The sequence below is a fragment of the Callionymus lyra genome, chromosome 4, assembly GCF_982586985.1.
Source record: "Callionymus lyra chromosome 4, fCalLyr1.hap1.1, whole genome shotgun sequence".
NCBI classification, from domain to species: domain Eukaryota; kingdom Metazoa; phylum Chordata; class Actinopteri; order Syngnathiformes; family Callionymidae; genus Callionymus; species Callionymus lyra.
The window spans coordinates 27,263,795-27,284,720 of record NC_141821.1 but is presented as its reverse complement, the minus strand read 5'-3'; the positions used below and the strand labels follow the sequence as shown (position 1 = coordinate 27,284,720).

The window sequence follows — 20,926 nt, the reverse complement described above, 5'->3', positions numbered from 1 at the left end:
TCGATAGCAATCAGACAGAGAAACAGCCTCCGTCCCTCTAATGTGCGATGTGTCCTCAGTAGTTTCCTCTCAGCTTAGGCTCATCTTTGATTTCCAAAGTCAACAGTTGGGGGCACGAATATCCTCTCTGGAGCAGAGAACGAGGCAAAAAATGACGAGTTTCTGAGGACAGTTCTGTTGATTGCCATCCTCGTGCCAGCGGCTCGCCTCATCTCGGCGTTTGTTTTGCGTGGGGGTGGCGAGGCGAGCTCCTGCTACTGCACTACAAGATGAGAAATGACATGGTTTTCCCCAAATGTGGCGCCTCATCTGCCTGTTATGGATTAGTTCAGGCTGTTATTCTAATCTGCGCCCCTTTTCTTCACAGGCTCATTATAGAGCGGAGGTGCCAAAGCCTCATGGGAAGACGAACATGGAGCCTGTTAGCAGTTGTTAGCCTACATAGATGATGCTGCGCTGATGGATGCGAGTGCTGATTTGACAGGACAAGGGGAAGCCAAGAAGCAGTCGTTTGTGATGTAAGCACTTAAATCCAATCATGGAACATGTTTGACCGTGGATGGAGGGAAATCAGAAGACGGCAACACTCGGTCCAATGTTGAGCTGGAGGCTTTGAAGTCTGACAAATGGAAATATGATGCAAAGGAAAAACATGGGGAGCAGGAATCGACGGGCTGGTATCCACGAGCTGCTCTGGTGCAGAAGAAACCAATACGTCTGTGTGTTTAAGAATCAAGAAAAGAGTGATTTTGCTTCACACTGATGAGCTTCTGTTGACCTGACAAATACTTAAACACACAGCCTTCTATGCTTCTGAAACATAGGGATGGCATGGGTTATCCCATAAATACATAAATGCAAACATATGTATGCATCTTTGAGTATAATTACTTTGGCATAAACTTATTTTTCTCGTTGAAGTCAAAAATATCCCAGGAGTGAGCCGATTGCCGGGACGAGAGCAAAATGAAGGCATATTACGCTATTGATGGGTTGATAATAGCATAATAAAGCACTTTCCCTATTTTCAGAATAAACTAAATGGCACACATTTTGACTAATGTAAGAGTTTATTTTCATGTCTAAACGAGAAGGATCCGTCTCACCTGCAGTTAATACAAAACTCTGCAGCAATAATTCTGACCTGTTCTAGTAGAAGAACTCACATTTCTACGATCCTTAAATCCTTTCACTGACTGCCAGTTTCTTTCAGGATACATTTTCAAATTCTGGTTCTTACTTTCAGATCTATTCATGGTCAGGCTCCTCCTTACATCAGTGGACTCCTTCAAGAAACATCTTAAGATGTTTTTATTTGTTCAGGCTTTTCCTTGATTTTCTGGAACTCCTGTTGTGTTCAGTTTTATCATGACCTTTAAAGTATATACTTTGTTGAATATTGTTTTGATTGCTTAAGCGCTTTGTGACCCTGGTCTGGAAAAGCGCTATATAAATAAAAAATATTTACTTATGTTGTCCAGACTAGAGTTTTTAAATTTGTAGGCATTTTTAAATGTGTATTGCTTTTCATTGTTCAAGCACTTTTTGACCCTGGGGTTGCTTTACAAATAACTATTACTTACTCTTTTCTCAATTAGCTGTTCCTTTGAACAGTTGTGATGAGTTTAGGAGGCCTCACAAGGCAGCTGATGCCGTTTCATGATACAGTTTCAAGACCACTAGATGGCACCCTCAGTGAAAATGATGTCAGGTTTCATTGAATTAGATCAGAGCCAAATATTATAAAGTAGAGAGTGACATCTAAGGGCCTTTTAAAAATGACCAGGACACTGCATCATGATACAACTGATGCATCATCAGGCCTCATCAACTCATCATATTGAAAAAGCGATCCCATTAAACTAGATTATAGAGCAGAGAGTTCCATCTAGTGGACTCTGAAAGTAAAGACAATGCTTCATGAAGGTTCATCAAACCATCACTGGACAATGCAAGTCTTTTCTCCAGATTGAAGCATACTGTCGCACATCCGTGGTCACATTGGTAACTTGGATAAAACCTGGATGATTTTCTTTTTTCTTTTCATGCACAGACCAGTGTGTTATTGAAACATAGCAAGCACACGTTTAAACAGCTTAGTAAAAACACCCGATTCATTCTGCTTTGCCCTTCAAACTTATTTATTGATGTACTTAACATGAAAATAAAAAGTCCAAAATATTCAAACACAAATAAAGATCATGTACATCCTATTAAATACGCAACAAAACATTCTTTTTCAAAATATCTGTGAAACAAGTCAGACTTCACAGCTTGAAATAAACATTCCCACAATGAATTGAGTAAAACGGACATGGAGGGCATTCTTTTTCATGCCAGACCATTGTGGCAAATTATGAACAAATCGTTTGAAAATAAAGCTGATGGTGTGGCATGAAAGAGCGATGCCTTCTTCCACAGCAGCAAGTTATCACAATTAAGCTAGACAAAAAGATTCACAAGAAACACAAAATATGATCATATAAATGAGAGAAAGCATTTGAAACAAATCTAGAATGCATAGCACACTGCTCATTAGGGGAAGCATGACAAGTCACTGGTTCGAGTCCCAAGCAGGATGCAGGTGAGTATTCAGTGCATTAAAGGCCCATCAGCCTTTCTTTGTTTGAGATGATATTCAGACTCTTAAGACCAATTTGCTATCATAAATTCACTTGTTCACTGATCTTCCCCAAAGTGAATGAAGGAAAATACACTTTGTACTATTTCAGAGACAGGTTATATGCATTACGTGTATCTATATATTTATGTATAAATATGAGTATCAAATTAAAATTAAAAGTTCAACTGTGGTTTATATTAATTTGATACCACATAAATATATATTTATAATGTGTATATATAAAAAAGTCTATAGTTGAATATTTTTTACGAAGCAAGACTATCTTAAGACCAAACAACCAACAAATATGATGCACTTTAATGCTTTTCTAAAGAAAACAGAAAATGTTGAAGACAACTAAAGCTGTTCATATTCAAAAGGGAAAAATCTTGCATACTTCCTTAAATTAAACTCAAAATACACTTTCCAATAAAGTCTTAAACAAGAAAATTCATTAAGCCAAATACTCAACAAAAGTACTTATATACAAAGCTCAACGCTTAAGTTATCTGCTCCATTCTTACACCATTTCTCTGATGCTGCTCACCATTTCTAGCTGCTGACAGCATTTGCATTATCCCCACGTAGAAAACTTTACTGACCAACAAGACATTTCCTGTCTCATATATGGAAGTTACATCAAAAAACACCAAGCTCAGTCTGACAGGAATCCTTAAGGAAGAACTGATTTTCACCCTCCCTCCCCCCTTTGACCATTGGACATGTTTTTCCTTCATTATTTTTCATGCACTGTTGCGAGTCAATCCGAGTTCAAATTGGGGACAAAGCTGCTAGGTGTTAGGCAACTGGCATGGGGGGAGTTGAGCGGACCCACAGATGATTTTGCTAATGAAACCAGCTCGGTTATTGACTCTAAATTCTAAGGATAATACAAAGATCGCAAAAGGTATCTTTCACATCATAAATCTCTCCAGAAATTTCAACCACTGCAAACTTTCTTGTAAAGTTCAAAAGCTCACAAGGTGTCATATGAAGATATTTCTCAAAGTATCCAAGTCAAAATATTTTTTGTTCCAGGTCCAGTAAAAAGTTTCTCCAAATTTTTCTTTTTATAAAAATAGATGCTTTTTAAACCCACATCAAAGAGGTTCTTAGCTCTTTGGCAAGGTACTGCTTTAACATTTTTTTGTCTTTTATCTGTTTACAAGAAGTAACATTATGCAGCCAACCAATAACCAACTAATTTCAGTTACAGGCACATACAGAAATGAACAGAAGTACAAATCGTTCAAACTAAATCCGCTAATCACCGAAAGCAGAAAGCACAAATAGCAAATAAAGACAAGACGTTAAACTTTTTTTTTTTTCTTTTTTTTTTTTTACACCACATAACTAGACTTACTGCTTCCAAGCAGATGAGCAACAAAGGACAAACTTAGATTAACTTTTGTCATTGGTGCATTTTTTAAAGACTACGGGAGAAGATCTCAGGCATGGAACCTGCGTTCTCCAGTAATTTAACATATAGAAATTCAATATGACGAAAAGAAAAACATTTAAACACCAGGTATGGGTTTGTTTTCTAACACTGAGTGACATGTTTACTAATGTAAAAAGATGCACTTCATACACTTTGTTTATATGTCCAGCTGTTTTCTAGAAACAATCAGCAGGTTTTTAGGCTTTGTGTGTTTTATTGGTTTTGAACGAGACTTGCAGCACTCGGTCTCCAAGTCTGTATCCATTCAAGCTGGCGATGGCCACTGCTGCCTCGTCATAGTTAGTCATGGTCACAAAACCAAATCCTTTGCACTTATTTGTGTTGAAGTCGCGGATGACCTTGACGTTTGTGACGGCACCAAATGGCCCAAACATCTGCCAGAGGATGCTCTCGTCAGCGTCTGGCGCCAGGTTGTACACAAAGATACACCATCCCGTTCCTGCATGTCCCGGGATGTTGATGCCCGCCAGGCTCGTCACCCCATCTATTGCCATAGGGGAGAACCTGCTGTGAACACAAACACAACATGGTTAGTCAGGAAAAGTGCAAAACATACATTTGAAAGAAGCAACTCAAGACTCAAACAGGCCAGAATAATCACAAATCAGTTTGTTTCCACTGCATCTAATATTCTCAAACATGGGCATAGTTGATTGACAAACAATGATTTGAAGGAGAAGCAGGCGACCTTTGCTTAATGGAGTTTTATAACATATAGGAATGTATTTTAGGTGGATGAAAGGCTAGGAATTATTACAGCAGGTGTCGTGTCAGATTAGCTGCTCCAGTTAGCCTCTCAGGGAACATCCACCATGACAGGTGTCCTTGCAGCATCAAGGGCCCACAGAGAATTTGCAATGAAGACGACAGCCAACGAGCAGCGCAGAGAGAAATCACAAGTCAATTGTCGTCACTGATGTGTATCGTAAAAGACAAGACCACAGTCGCACTGAAGGCAGGTTTTATAAACCTGAACTCAGACAAACCGGCATCGTTGCAAATTCTGAAAGACATCTGACGCAAAGTTTGAAGCAGGACACGTCGTCCATAATAGATCAAGGTGACAGTGGGCTGCTGAAAACACGCAATTTTGTGCAATAGTATGCATGATGGCCTTAATATAATGTGTTCTTGAGAGAAACTGTGCTTCTAGAGATTTTAATCTCAGAGTTGGTGAGTAGAATATAATCAGGGACGTGCTGTCAGGGTAGGCAGAGCCTCACCTCTCAATGTGCAATCCATCACAAACTGCGTTAATGCATGCAATGGATGCACGTCGCTTACCGCATCTCTGAATGTTGCCAATATAATGCTCACAGATACGTTTATTTGCCTTGATTTTCTATAGTCTGGCTGATGTACTTTACAATTTAAGTTTAATGTTTGTAAGGGTCTTTAGTTTCGCTGATCAGAAATACAACCGAGGTGAAAAGGCAAAGTTAGAGGCACAAACTAATGAGCCTCAAACTACGCAACATTTCCTTCGACGTGGAGGGACTTTTAAATCTAAAGAAAATAAGGTGGACTTTTACAACGAAGTAACGGATGGTTTGTGTGGCGAATGAATGGCATATTGGACTTTATCTACAGATTAAAAAAAGACAAGAAATATTTTATCTAAATCGTATGAAAAAAAGAGATGAGACCAAGAAAAATACAATTGAATATTTAAAAACTACATTTTGGCCTTAAATAAAATATTCTTAGTTTTTTTTTTTTCATGCTTGTATTGACCCACTTAATATTTATATCATAACAACTTTAGTACTTTTGCATAAATCTAGCCAAGCACAGAAGGCACCACGACATATTAACCGATCACAAGCAACATAAGGCAGGTCTATCTTTCATTACTAGTCAACACTGACAAGGCGTGATCCATAACCGTAAATTAACATTTTACAAATACAGAGCGGACATAATGCTGTCAAGCTAAGCGTCGCTCAGGATTCTCCACTCTTGAGCCCTAAATCTGGAGACTTCTCGCTAAACTTCACTCAGGAGGAAATAAACATTCAGCTTTCAAATTAAGAGCATTTAATCAGCTGCGTCTTCCTTGTAATCCTTTATTACTGCAGTCGTACTCTATACTGTTTAAAATCTACGTTTGCTAATCCTTTTTTAAATGTATTAGTTCATTCAATTTTTGATTCAATCAATTGATTGAAAATCTAACTATGTTTTAGCCAATCGAAAGGTCTTAAAGATTTTGAATAAATAATAATTATCCATAATCGATTTATTATTAATTTAAAAAAATGTTTAACCATCTTAGTCATGATATTTTCAATGTAGCATATTTATGCTATAATTGACATGGAGGTGAGGACATCAGTCTTACTTAATAAAATAATTTATCACCCAAAACCATGCGTGTGCACCTGCGTGTAAAAAACTGTTTATATTAAATGACCAGTACCCAATTAAATACGTTATTCTTGTGTTTATATGCTTGTAAAACTGACACTAAAGGAGTCAGTGCCTCAGTAACCATAAACCTCACTGCACGTAACTGAATATAATTGAGACGACTCCCTCATAGACACACTGTGCTGCACATCATTGACAATTAATACATACCAAAATGTGTATATTGGACTTTTATCAATAAGTACAAAACACGGAAATGTTGTTAAAAGCAGAAAAAAACATTGCTTCTTCAAACTTTTTGTTAGAACCAAAAGTCATATGTTCAATTGAATAAAAAAAAATTATAAAAAAAAGGTATATTTACCTTTTTACACCATAAGCCATATTCAGCAGATTGTCCAACCTTAAGAAACAATACAAGAATGTAAACATTTACAGGTTTTTACTGAAGATAAAAGGTAAATTATGTGATGAGCAATGATAAGTATGTCGCCTTATTTAAATGTAAACTTCCTGTTTACATCTGTATTATTCAAAATGATTCATAAGCTGTCAAATTTTACAAAAAAAAAAAAAGAAAAAAAAAAGAAAAAAAGGTTACTTTCACAGAAATACTTAAATAATGTTACCATTTTCATGACTGGATGGGCAACAGGAGGAACACAACAAAGTAAAAAGTGTGGATGTGGGGGTGAATTATTCTGTTCAGAGTCATAAAGATCTCCAACACAGAATATATTTTTATAATATTCCAGCAATACTACTTCAATGACATTTTAAAGTCGTTGGTCTTTGCTTTAACACTACTAGCAGTATTAACACTAATTAGTGTTTTTTTTTTTTTGGTGTGCCCCTGTTACCTGAAGCGTTGTGCCTGCTGTGCGAGGGGTCCTGGGTACCTTCGATTGGGCGACTGATACAGCTGTGACAGCAGGGCCTGGCTGGTCTTCTGGCTTGGGTTGTTTGCAAACTTGACTGTTATTGGTTCGGTGGCCCCTGGTGGCTTCTGACAGTTCAAACCCTTGATGGCCTCTTCAGCTTCTACTCGCCGATCGAAACGGATAAAACCAACCCCTCTGGACACGCCTAAGTAGAGGAAATAAAAAGATCATGTCATACCGATTCTCTTGTAAACCTACAAGGAGAACTAAGGTAAAACAGAAGTTGTACATATTGATCTTTCACTTCAATCATAAGCAATTGCTAGAACAATCACAATTTTTCATGAGACTAACAGAAATTAAACAAGCTTCTTCAGTAAACGTCTTATGAGACCCAAACGGTTTACAAATGGACAAAATGTATTCACATTTTGTCCATTTGTAAACCTGTATATGCCAGTTATTTTGCTGAGCAATCAGCACTCTTGTAAAGTAATTAAAGTGCGGAAGCATGTACTTACCGGTCACCTGATCCACCAGAATACGTGAGGTAATTATGCGTCCGTACTGGGAGAAGAGCTGCTCCAGTTCTTTTTGAGTCATCGTTTTTGGCAACCCACTGACATATAGATTTGCATCTCTGATAGAGGCGGAGCTTGGACGGGCATAGGATACCTATGGATGAAAATTGTTAAAATAACCTTCACCGTGACAAAAATATATAACTTTTTAAAGGTGCAGCCTAACAACCCATTGGCAAGTAGTGCTGGGTTGATGGGGCCTCATGATACTGCATTGGCTGTTTTTTGTACAGTGTCTTCATTTAAAAAAAGCCACTATTATTGCCATCTTTTTCACTAAGGGTTCCATCTAGTGGCCTTTCAAACTGTATCATGATACAGCATCAGCTGCCTCATGAGGTCTCACCAACCTATCACAAGTGACAAGCATGTATACCGTTGATAAATGTTCAAATAAAGCCTTGATTTTTATTCCAGTCAACCTTGCAGTTTCTACAGCGATGCGACTAATCTATAGATTTTTACTTGTTAACCGCCTCCAGGAGGAACCCAAGCACAGAGATACGCAAAAGAGAAACTGCACAGATGAAGATTGATTTTTTTGGTCAATTTGTGCATCATGCACAAACCCTCAGGAAGGAAAACACACATAGAAATGCATATTATGCAGCTTTTAAATTAATAGTGATTGATCAGGGTGTTGAAAAGGGAAATTGAGCCATTGCATGGTGAGATGTTAGGGAGGGCAGCCTAAAGAACAGACGGAAAATAAAAAAAATGCCAAAAGCATTTGGACAACACTTTATGACTGTTCAGGTATGTTATTTTCAATCCAGCCAATTTATTGTCTGGTCTACATTGGTCTTCTCTCTAGTTAGGTGCGGTTCTAGACCAAAAACCACCCACGAACAAGAATGCATTGTAAACACTTAACTATTAAATGTAAAGATTTAAATACACCAACTAGACCCAATTGCAAAACATAACATCCTCTGCTTGTTCAATGATGGGTTAGAAATGGTATAGAAACATAAACAACGCATTACCTTTATGGTTTTAGTTTGAAGTCTCAAGCCATTTAAAGTATTAATGGCTTTTTCAGCATCCTTTGGATCCACATAGTTCACAAATCCATAGCCCAGGCTTTGACCTGCAATCATAATAAAGAACATTTTAAGAATTAACATGAAGAAATTAAAATCAGGGAAGTGGCCATACACACCTATACACAATATAAATGAAAGAACTAAAGGCCTTCTCAGGGCATCCTTTTTTTTTTGCAATGTTCACAGTAAACAACCCTTTTCAGACTATTGAAAAACTGCCAGGGAAAGATTTCTCGCATTCTAGTATTCTCCTCCCGCCACACAGTTTAGCTCTAAAATCTACAATAGATTGACACCCACTTGGTATTTGCACAGAGCCAATTCAATTTCCTCCACCCACTCTTCTTAGTCTCTGCGCTACACAAGCGATGGTCAAGTTACCACGCTACAGCAGACATGTCAAGAACACCCCATGTCAGTTTCCTCTGATGAGACAATTTTATGAAAATAATTGTTTACTTCTCTGAATTATGCCATTTTTTTTTTTACTGCTCAACACTGACACTGTGGAATTGTAAAAAATAAAAAATGAATAAATGAACTGAACATTAGAATTGTAGCACCACATCAACTAGATTTAAAGTAATCCTGAACAGCAACCCTGTCCTTTGAGAAACGTATTAGTATCAACTCCTCCACTATAATGCAACTGCTGCAACAACAAAGAATGTACGTAGGTATTTTTAAAAATAAAGCGAATTGTGACAGTACAATACACTTGGCTTTCTATCATCTGCCCATACTCTCATGGGCTGTCTGCTGCGTTCAAATTAAGTTCATAAACCCAATTTCACCTTGCATCTTTGCAATCGTTACACCAAAGTGGAAAACACACCGTATGCCTGCAGGCACACCGCCTTTCACAGCCGCGTACAAAAGGCTGCTTAGAAAATACCTTGAGTAAATACAATTGCGCTTATAAAAAAAATAGAATTAAATAAATAAATGCTGACAACCCTTTTGCTGCCTTTTATTGTGACACATTTCAGATTATTTTAGTTCTTATGACATTATATAAATGGAGTCAAAACAACTGGGAAAAAAAAGCTAGCATTTAAATTAAAAAAATTAAATAAAAACTAAATAAAAAATAAGAAAAAAGAGCAGCTTCACACCAATTTGGCAATTTATGCTGAAACCAGCTTTTTCAAAACATATATTCACATTCACACTGTTGACTGATACATTATAGAAGTAGCAAATCCAATATTTCATGAGAACTGTGACCTTAAATCACCCAATGATGATTCTTTAAGAAAAAAAAAAAGTTGATAAATTATGCAGCTCTTCTATAATACCTTAACCATCCAATATAGCAGCAGCCTGCAGACAAAGGCTGCCTTAAGTCCATTGCTAGTGGGCCAAATGATAGACAAAATAATTACAGTCTGGAGGGAAAATTATTAAGTTGGGGAGAAATCAGAGCAACTTTCCCGAGGCTTTAAATATTCAAGACCTGATTTTAAGCCCAAATGAGCGGAAATTCTTCCCTTCATCTTTTTATAGCAGATCTTTACAGAAGTACATACACCATCTTACTGCATAAAATGTAATGGTAAACTTCCCCGTGATCCATCCAGATGGCTATTAAGTCCAACAGATCATAATAGTTGCTCATTTAGTTGCTTTCAACCATGTTTGTAAAATATGAAACTAGACCAACAATGGCAAATCAATTTAAAATTATATTCTATAAAAAGATATGCATGTTTAAGGGTCAACAGCTCAAATGAATGGACCTTTTCTTCATTGAGTTTATTCACTTTCTCTTGCATCAGCACACCAAAAAAAAATAAAAAAAAAGCAAAAAAAAAAAATAAGCTAAACAAAATACTTGGATTTCTGTCGGCCTTACATGGTCTAGTTCCCAGTGTCCATTAATAGTGATGAAAAAAAGATAAGCCATACTGGAGTTGTAGATTTTTAGCAAGTTGGTAATAGAATCAGAAGACAGTAAAAAAGAGCCTGAATACAGCCAGACAAACAAGTAAATTGTAAATCCAGTAAACTGCATATTACTGTGGCATTTTGGGACAAACAACTTACATTTTTATCCAACTCTAGACAACATGTCAGCTGTGTCGTCAGTGTGTCCATTTACGAAACAATAAAATAGGCCAACGAAACAAGTTTGACCATGACCTTTAATGACGACTAAAAATTAATCTGTTCAAACACTACAATTTTAAGATGTGCAATTTGCTTAATTATAAAGGCACTCAATAATAAGTCCGAGTTGTACCTTTCAAGCACAAAAAATAAAAGCCATATATATATATATATATATATATATATATATATATATAATATAAAAGAGATGTGTCAGACTTAATTTCTATTTCAAGTGTTATTGAAATGTCATTATTTAACACGGGTTAAATTGCCCCACATGATTAAATCACAGCCAACAATTGTTTGAACACCAAGGATAAATTCCATTAACCATAACTGGGACTGCATGTCAGGAACTTATTCATTCATAACAGACAATGATTAAGAACACGTATGAAAAAAATAAGTAAGTTACCTGTTATTTTGTCGCGAACTAATTTACAGGACTCAATTTCTCCAATACTCCCAAACAAACTCTTCAGCTCCTCTTGGGTCATGTTCTGAGGCAGATAGTTGACTATCAAGTTAGTTTTACTGTCTTCTATACTGCCCGACTCTACAGGAGAAGAGCAGTTGTTTGAGATAGTCGAAGGGCCGTTGCTTGTGTTGTTGCATGTCGGTCCATTGGACAGCTGTGTTTCCATTGCAGCAATAACCTGCTAGAGACAAAGCAAAAACACAAAGCAAAAATTGTACAAGTTAAAACACAGTTATGAAAAGAATCCTCTGAACACACTAGAATGCAATGTGTATATTCTCAAGATAAACTTTTTACCATTTTATAACACAACTCAAAAGAATAACCATAGTGAAATAGTGGTGATTATCTATATGCTGAATACAAGTACATTGAAAACCATCTACATTGGGTACAATCATTAACCAATAAGGATGCGTTGTTTATCAGGGATCCTAAAGCAGTGCAAACAACAGTGTACATTAATAAAGTGTCATACATATATTCAAGCTTGATAAGTTATACATTTACCACATTAAAAAAAAAAAAAACCTTGATTAGACCAAACCAATCAACCTTATGTGTACTATTACTAATGTGCCCTTTGTCTGTACATGTGAGGCAAGGTCATTAAGTTGTGTGGTTTAAGCAATTACAAAAACTGGCCAAGTGGCATAATAATTGAAGAGAGATGACACAGACCCCAGTCCAAGGCTCTGGGGCCCATGAACCACTCCTAAGAAGAGAAGCCACATCACACAGTCTGACTGCCATCGTAGTTCGGAGCTGCCGTCTGAAAATATAGACACAACAAGCACTTTGTGTTAGATTTTAAAATCAAACAGAACATTGTAGCAGATATCAATTCAAAAGGAGTCGCTGAAAAGAAATGTTGGTCATCAAATTAAGCAATATTTAATTTAGACATCATTCTGATCATTCAGAAAGTCATCTAATCACCAACATTATGAAATGAAGTCACAGAATAAATCATTCCTAATGAATATGTTTTGTAGTTTGCAATTACCCTCACTGTGTTGACAAAGGTAAATAAATATTAGGTACACGACTCGGGTTAATTATTATTGAAGGAGGGTCATCATTTTTCTCAGACATTAAAAGACAACTGACAAAATCTTAATAGGTATTAATTTAATTTTTAAGATATGAAATTAGGATAATAAGCACATTTATATATACGTTGATTGGTTGAATAATTACTGAAGGGAAAGTAGTCAGTGGTCATGATTTTACTATTCTATTTCTTTGGCAATACTGAATATTATGAAAGTCAATTATCATTAAGTGTATTCATGTGTATCCAATTGTGCTCAAACAGAGTGTGGCCCTTTTTTTCGGTTCTTTGAAAATTGTTAATAGCTAATGTTAATGTTAATAGAATATTATCTGTAATTTCATAAATTTGTATCAATTTATCTTTAACCTGCCTAATTTTTCATAACATACATTATACCGGGGTAACCTGTTCTGGCTAAAAGTATATACATTTGTAAGTGAACCTATTTGTAACACGGAGAAAATGTTTCAGAAACCTATTCAGAATGTGTGCCTGTTTGACTAAATATCAATGTGATGTCACAGTCACATATGCCAGGAATTTAAATAATTAATAGTCCTGCAGCATTTCAAAGAACACTAGCAGAAGGTGGTCAAACACACTTTAACAACAACAACGTTGCAAATCATTAGAATTGGTAATATTTAAAAGTAAAACTACATTTAAAATGATCAACACATTCATATCCAACAGCCGCAGACTAATACTTTTTGATCCTTAATTGAGCAACCAAGGATTAATAAAAATGTATTTTGCCATGTGTACACATGGATAAAATGGCAGGGCTGTGTCTGTGATTGAATAACAATGGTAACAAAATATGGGGTAGCAATATGAACTACCAAGAACCGTGTGAATTAATGCAATCGAATCTAAACAGTGTGTGTAAGCATCGCATCTTACAAGAGACCCTTTTGTTTAAAGAAAAGTGACATTACATACAAATTCTGAATGTTATGTTGATGATGAATCCAAACCTACATAAAATAGAAATGTCCTTTTCCACCTCACTACTTTAAGTCCAAATTCTGTTCACAGAGCAGTACAGAAAAACCCTTTTGTTTTCCACATTTTCCTGGACATCTGTAGCATTTGACACTATTGATCACATCATCCTCTGCTACAGTCTACAAGCAATACACATCTCTAGATGAGTAATCTTTCTCCACTGTTCCTTTTCCTACTTCTTCCAAAATCATCACATTCTTCAAGTTTCCGACTGGTCAAATCATTCTCCACCTGGCACCTCAATTTCACATCTACGCTTATTTAACCCAACTGTACCCTCTTAATAACCAATTTGACACATCATTAAAACATCCTTTTACCTTCTCTAAAGCATTATTTCTCCCTGAAATGCTCATACAGGTCATCATTACGTTCAGATTTGCCATAGCTTTCCTTTAAGTCTCCCATCCACTCATCTAGAAGAACTACAATACATCCAAAACTCTGTCTGCCTTATCACCCATTTCATAGAGCACTTCACCCACCATCTTTCAACAGCCCACCTTGTTCACCAACATTCAGCTTTACGGTCAACTAATGTGTTGATTTAAGGGTCTCTTAAATTGATTTTGGACCTCTATTGTATCATCAGTATGTGTTTGTTTGTACAAAACGCTCTTTTCATTGAAATATTTACATTAGAAAATGTACTTTATCCCCACCCACTGTCTGGGGATGAGCTCTTGTTTACCATAACCACACCCACTTCACTAGGATTGGTCAAGCGGCACGTCGACTATATTTTTTGGAATGTGTAAGCTTTAATTATTTGCAACAGGAGGTTTCACTGTTTACGAACTGCATTTTCTCAGCTCTGTCACCAAAATAACAGAAATTTGCATTTGAAATTTGGAAATTCTGCTCAGGGCTCTCAATTTGTTGGTAAGTTTGCTGCTAGGATTGATTAAAATATTTACATTTCATCGGTGTGTAGTTTCAAACTGAAAATGTCAACCATTTTGCCAGAAATTGTATTTCTTGAGCGTCAAAAGTGAAAATTGTAAAAAAAACAACAATGGAGGAGTTATTAAAATAAAAAAATAGCTTCTTCACTTCAAATATGTCAAATTATAACCCATTGTGAAAAGGCCTTTCAATGTAAAAAATAATCACCAATAAGTATACCAAATTGTCAAAAATGTCAAAAGAATTGTCAAAAATGGACCAATAAAATAATATTTTTTTGTATTTGATGGTTGCATATTTTACAGTTATTCCATCAAACTATGTCAACTTCTCGTTGCTAAACAGAGTGAGCAACATTTCGGTTCTGCAGGTTACATGTTAACACTGAGGTGCTGAAATCTTTTTGATCATGTCTAATTGGCGAAAGAAAATGACCCATGTCCAATAATGCACTTTACATTGATAAAATAAACTGCTCACTACACTTTGAAATGCTACATTTAATTCAACAACAGATCCACCATAATCAATTACCATCAGACATCCGAACGACACACACTAAGAAAATGTTAAACTCTGAATTCCCCCTTTTAAGTTTATGAACAATGAGCAGTTCCCCAAACCTTCTGATATCCAAAGCTACTCCAAAATAACTGATTGACCCGAAAGTTTGATACTCACTTCAGAAGCTACGAAAATTACATGTTTCACAATATATTATGAATGTTAAATTCTACATTTAGTTAAAAGTCTTTGAAACATGCCTGATCAAAGATTAAAAACCAAAGACTCTGGTCCTGTTGCAAGTTCTTTCAAATAATTAATTATTTATCAAGATCAGAAACAGTTTTGAATAGACCTAGTATATTTTTGAAAAGGTCTCAAGCTAAAGGTCAATCATGGTCATTCCCCTCACAAAAAACCCCCAACCAACTTCAGTAATAAATTTCATATACATTGCACAATTAACTGTCAAGTAGCGGTTCAGTGAGTACACATATAGATACCTTAAATGTTAACTATAAGAAACTAAGTTTGAATACAGAGACTTCATAGAGCGTAAACCTGTTTAAATAAAAGTTCTCAAATGCTAACAAAGTCAAGACATGAATGTTCAAAACAAATACCACGACGTGAATTAGTAAAGAATTCACAAATTAAACAGAGCAGATTTAAAGAGCTCCTTCTGTATTATATAGATGCAGATTTAAAAAAAACTAGTCAATCTATGTTTACGGCATCAAAACACTTTAAGCCTAAATATGCCTGTTAAACAACCCCGATCAATAATGCAATTATTCTAGTGCTCATCTGTTGCAAGGCTAAACATTATAATAGAATATTTTTGAAAAGTAAATTGACATTATTAAAGCAGGTGCACAAGAATAAAAGTTATTGCACACTACACGTGATTGAAGTAATTTTAATTTGCATCACATTTTGTTCTGTGTACAACAAAACCCTGGCTACTGTCCCATGCGAGTTGGAGCCAACAGGCAGGAATATTTCATAGATAAATACTTGAAAGCAGAGGCTTGGCAAAACACCTCATTCTCCCCGAAATAAAATCAGGACTTTCACAAGAGCACTTGCCAACAGAAGCTTGTCTTTTGAGAAGAAATTAGATTTAAGCATCTTGTTCCCTTTGCCTGTGTTTTCATTAGAAAAATAAACATCGAAAAAACACTTTTTTTCTGGTTTTCACAACACTGTCATAATGCCACCGGCTTCACATTCCACCTGCACAAATAAAATTACCTCATCTCACAGGGTGTATAAATAAATGTTTATTTAAAAAAAAGAAAGGCTAAAAAAATTATTTTTTTTAAAACGAAAATAAGTAAAAAATCTTTAAGGTATGACAGCTACATTCAAAAGAGTGATGCCAAAACTTAAAACTAATAGAAGAGTTGAATGAGCGCCTCAAAGGGATTCGTCTTATAGCTTGGTTTGTCATCATTTTTATGGGATACTTAAATGAATGAGTATAAGAAAAGTTGATTTAGTGCTAGGACAATTTCACAAAGAAAAACTATTTACTAAAGACATTGACTATACTACATACTATGTTACAGTTCTGGCTTTTAATTAAAAAATGAAATTATTAATAAAATGCTTTGCTCTTGGTGTGTTGGTGAATTAAAGGAAAACAAATGTGTTGTCGGACTGACATTAAAACGAGTCATTTACAAGGTTATATTACAAGGCTTTTTATTCTGCTGTCCTGACCACAATGAAACCATTTGGCATTTAAATGTAAATGTGACAACATTTTGATAAAACCTATATACAGCAGTTGCATTAAAATATTCAGTGACATTAAAAAGCGAAATATATGGCCATTAAAGCCCAAGCAAAGCCCTGCCAAACTAGGAAATAAACAGTCCCCTATTGCTTTTTTCATGTTTCCTTAACATATAGTAAGTCTCTAAACCCATTTGAAAATTACGAATATCTCAAAGAAAACTACTCTAGGAAGTATTCTACCGTTTTAGAGTAAAATGCCAGATTTATCTTCCTATAAACATTGGAATAAGCTTTTAAAATAGTTGTATATTAATTCAGTTAACTTAATAATGTAAATTAATCTAATAAAGATTAGATAATAATTATAGGAGTACTTATTCACTATAAATGTCTAATGCTAACAAATATTTAAAAGGAGCCTTAAAAATATAAACTATGAACTTGCTATATAAATAATAGCACGTTGATTCAAATAACTAAGGTTTAACAAGGAATAACCTTTGCCATATCATCTTCATCCATCTGTTGCCATCTAAAAGTGTCCAATGATATGTTCAGGACACACCTCAGCATCACTTCTTTAGAGCTGCACCACATGCTTTGCGTGGACAGCAGATGTGGAGCTTTATCAGATGGAGAAGGGAAGCAATGACAGGTTCAAGGACACTGCATTCTGCACGCATGCTCTAGCCAATGCCGAGACAGGAGGCACTTTGCTCAGAAAAAGAGGTGGGGGCAAAGAGGAAAAAAAAAAAGTGGGATGGAGCAATGATGTATGATAAAGAGAACAAAGGATGCTAATTTTTGCTACCTTTTCTGAAAACAGTGTATAGAACACTGTTATGTTGATTTATTAGTCCCACATTTAGTCTGTATTAATAACAAGGAGACAATGTCTTCGCTGTAAGTATCTTTTTTTTAACATTCTTTCAGAAATAAGAAACATTTACAGGACTTTATGTTAAAACTTTCACTTGATAGACGCATCCTTAGATGGCAACATAGAGCATGCGCACAACTGCTTCGAGGTTCATACAATTCCATTGCAATTAACAGATGCATCACAAGAATAAATAAAACAATTAAAAAGGATTTTAACTTCATTTTGAAAGGGAATTTCCTAAAGAATGTGAATTTATTATATTGTTTTATTACGTTTAAAGCCAAATATCCTGAATCGTTAGAATATATGTGAATATAAAATAGTAGTAGCATGATCCAAAACTGGGCTAGCTAGTCAGTTATGTGGAAATATAGTTTATAAAAAAAAAATACATTTCACCATAAACACTAACCACTCAAAACACGATTTAAACGGTTTGTCATGAAGTTGTAAATGTTATCATTATATTATCATTGATAATATTTAAAATACATCTTCAATTGGATGTCACTGAGTCCGGCAGTGAGTTCGTGGACCTGCTGAGGTCAATTAGCTGATCCCAGACACCTGTGCTGCTGCTATGGCGTCTGAAACGGGACAAGCGACTTCCAAACGAGTTTTCTTTTCCCCCCCAAACTGAAAAGTCAATTTAAATTTTACAATACATGTTCAACTATTGGTTACTTCCCTTTTTTCCCATTTAGGCCCCGGAGCTACCTTTATGTGGTGCAATTATTTCCAACAAATAGCCTTTTAAAATGGCAGCAGAATGAAGCTTCAACTTCATATAATGGTACATATGAAGTACATGCAGAGAGATATGGATAATACAAATGGCGGCAGCAGCGTTTTCTATTTAAAAAAAAAAGTCATTTCTAAGAGCCACCTAGCTAGGAGCGAGATAGCCCTTCAACCGCTCCCGTGGTCGACAACATTCACTATGAACACCCGAATTTAATTTCATAGTTGTTTTAGTCGGACAACTGGGGGGGGGGGTCTTACCTCGAGATGGTGTATCGACGCGCTCGGGGGGATATTTATGGATGTAAGAAGACGCCAAGACAAACTTTTGCTTAGCAGTTTCGAGTGCGGGCGGAATGGGGGGCGGGGCGGGAGACGCCGCCACCCTTAATAAACTAATGGCGGCGTCAGCCAATCAGAAGAGAGCTCGCTGGCCACGTTAATTTGACGCAGGTGGTGATGGACCGAGCGGTGTCCCGACGAATGGCGCACAAAAGAGACCACCCATGCTTTTCCACACCCGAAACTCACGGCGGGCCTTTCGCGGACACACACGGGAGTCATAGCGGTAGCACCTTCCATTTTTAAAAAACGATTGAGGAAAAAAAAAAGAAAAAAAGAACCCGCCGGTCGTGGATCAGTCAGTCACGAGACTGACGCAAACACAAAAACATCCGCACACCTGCGGCCAATTTAACGAGCCAATTAACCTGCATGTTGTTGGGCGAGTGGGAGGCGAACCCACCCACGCAACAGCACAGCCACAGACGGCTTGAGACGGTTATTTTTGTTTAAGGGACTACGACACAAACTGAAACTGTTATTGTACCTGACACGGTTAAATAAACATATCTCACTTCTGCGGGAAATAATCAAATAATAGATAAATAGATATAAATAAAATACGAGTCATAATAGCCAAGAAGCGGTTATTATTAAATAAATACAACTTTTTAATAATGCAGGAGAATATTTCCGCGGTTTAAATACATTTTCAACGCATACTCCTCCCCCCTGATCATATTATAGTTGATAAATATAGTAAAAAATAGTGTCATTCCCAGAATCAACACTCGTAAACACAAAGCCAAAAAAACACGCGTGGCTGGGTTGAGCACATGTGCGGAGATGTCAGAGCGGCACATGCTGTGTCGAGTAAAATGTGCGCCGCAATCCACAACTGGACCGTGAACGCATCACGGTGACTCGAAAAACGCAAAGCAAAAAATAAAAAAAATACAGTTCTGCAAATGCAATCCACATGACAAGGATTTTAAAAAAGCGTTGTAGAATCTTACCGTTTCTATAAATGAAAGGGTCGTCCTTTTTTGGGGGCAAGAAAAAACAAAAAAACAAAAACAAAAAAAAAAAAAACCAAATCTCTAGAGTCACACTTGGGTGCAAAAAAAATATATATCTCGCTTACTTTAAACTTGGAAACATAAAAGCCAAACACAAACCAGGTAAAATGAGGAACAAAAGCATTTATTAACTGAAAACATAAATTATTTCCATTCAGCTTCAGTTGAAGTATGAAACAAAAAAAAGGGGGGAAAACAGAAGAAAGAAAATGAATCAAATCATGGAAAAAAAGAAAGCCGGCTTCTGCCCGTATCTCTTCACAGGTGCGCCACGCAAAGACGCGACATCATCTGAGTGGAGACCCGCGCGAGGAGGAGGAGGTCTTTAAAAAGGAAGATAGTCCTCGTCGGTGAATATATATAGGGCCGTATCACAGCGTGCCTATACCTCTCCGCTGCCTCCGTTTCATCCATTCAACCTACACATGAAGATTTTTGGACGCGGAAGTATACCCGAGGATGCTCCATCCAGCGCGTGTGCACACACGAGCCCTTCACTCCCATTGGCTCTCAGCGGGTCCTTCGTGGCTCTCGGAGCGCGTCTCCGGAAAAAACCGAGGATGCCATTCGTCCTCGACACAGTCACTCAGATCAGGATTTCTTTCCCCCCCTCTTTCCTTGATATGGCATTTTCCAAGTCAGAACCCTTCGCAGTGCCAGCTCACATCTGGCTTTCAACTCGCTACCTCTATTAGTATTATTGATTTTTTTTTTCTTGAAACATCCTCAAACACGAGGCTTGCTTTTGGTGCAAAGACGTCGGTGCGGCAGGTTTCAGCACCACAGAGAGCGAACTGTCTGCCTGCGCCAGCCCTTCCACTCTCGACCTACAGGCTGGAGACAAAGGTGGGCGTTAATATGAAGTCCCCTGGCTCTTCGACTGCGTTTAGACCAGCGTCTTTTAAGAAGAATTGGAACATAAATCTCTTGATCCAAGCATGTACAATTGCATGGACATATTTGCAAAAGCCAAAACAAATAAAAATAAACTAGCAAATCATATACTCTGGGTTAAAAAGTGCTTATTATTATTTATATATGCACAGTCTCAAACAACATTCACTTCATCCATCTTATCCGTTTTATCCAACCACATGTGTCCCAAAGTGGAATTAATGATACATCTAAATGGCACTTCTTTAGCTTTACAGGAAATAATAATAATTCGAA

At 36.6% G+C, this 20,926-nt stretch overlaps 1 protein-coding gene across 5 annotated transcripts; it reads right to left on the bottom strand.

The window, feature by feature from the left end:
• Positions 1-2,117: 2,117 nt before the first annotated feature.
• On the bottom strand, positions 2,118-19,783 carry elavl2 (ELAV like RNA binding protein 2). 5 transcript variants are annotated; one of them, XM_087789473.1, is made up of 8 exons: positions 19,694-19,783; positions 12,235-12,325; positions 11,491-11,734; positions 8,904-9,007; positions 7,858-8,011; positions 7,316-7,541; positions 6,820-6,858; positions 2,118-4,592 (listed from the first exon to the last, which is right to left on the bottom strand). In XM_087789473.1, the coding sequence occupies exons 2-8, from the start codon at positions 12,304-12,306 to the stop codon at positions 4,262-4,264; spliced, it is 1,170 nt and encodes a 389-aa protein (XP_087645599.1). In that variant the 5' UTR covers positions 12,307-12,325; positions 19,694-19,783; the 3' UTR covers positions 2,118-4,261. The 5 variants fall into 5 exon arrangements, with proteins under 5 accessions (XP_087645599.1, XP_087645602.1, XP_087645601.1 ...); XM_087789476.1 differs by having other exon boundaries at positions 11,491-11,731; XM_087789475.1 differs by lacking the exon at positions 19,694-19,783 and adding an exon at positions 18,657-18,726.
• Between the last annotated feature and the right edge of the window lie 1,143 nt (positions 19,784-20,926).

Coding starts and splice junctions, on each gene's coding strand:
- elavl2 (XM_087789473.1), bottom strand. CDS start 12,306: ATGGCAGTCAGACTGTGTGATGTGGCTTCTCTTCTTAGGAGTGGTTCA. Junction 8,012..8,903: donor TTCAAACTAAAACCATAAAG/GTAATGCGTTGT, acceptor TTTCATCCATAG/GTATCCTATGCCCGTCCAAG. Junction 7,542..7,857: donor TCTGGTGGATCAGGTGACCG/GTAAGTACATGC, acceptor TCCTCTACTTAG/GCGTGTCCAGAGGGGTTGGT.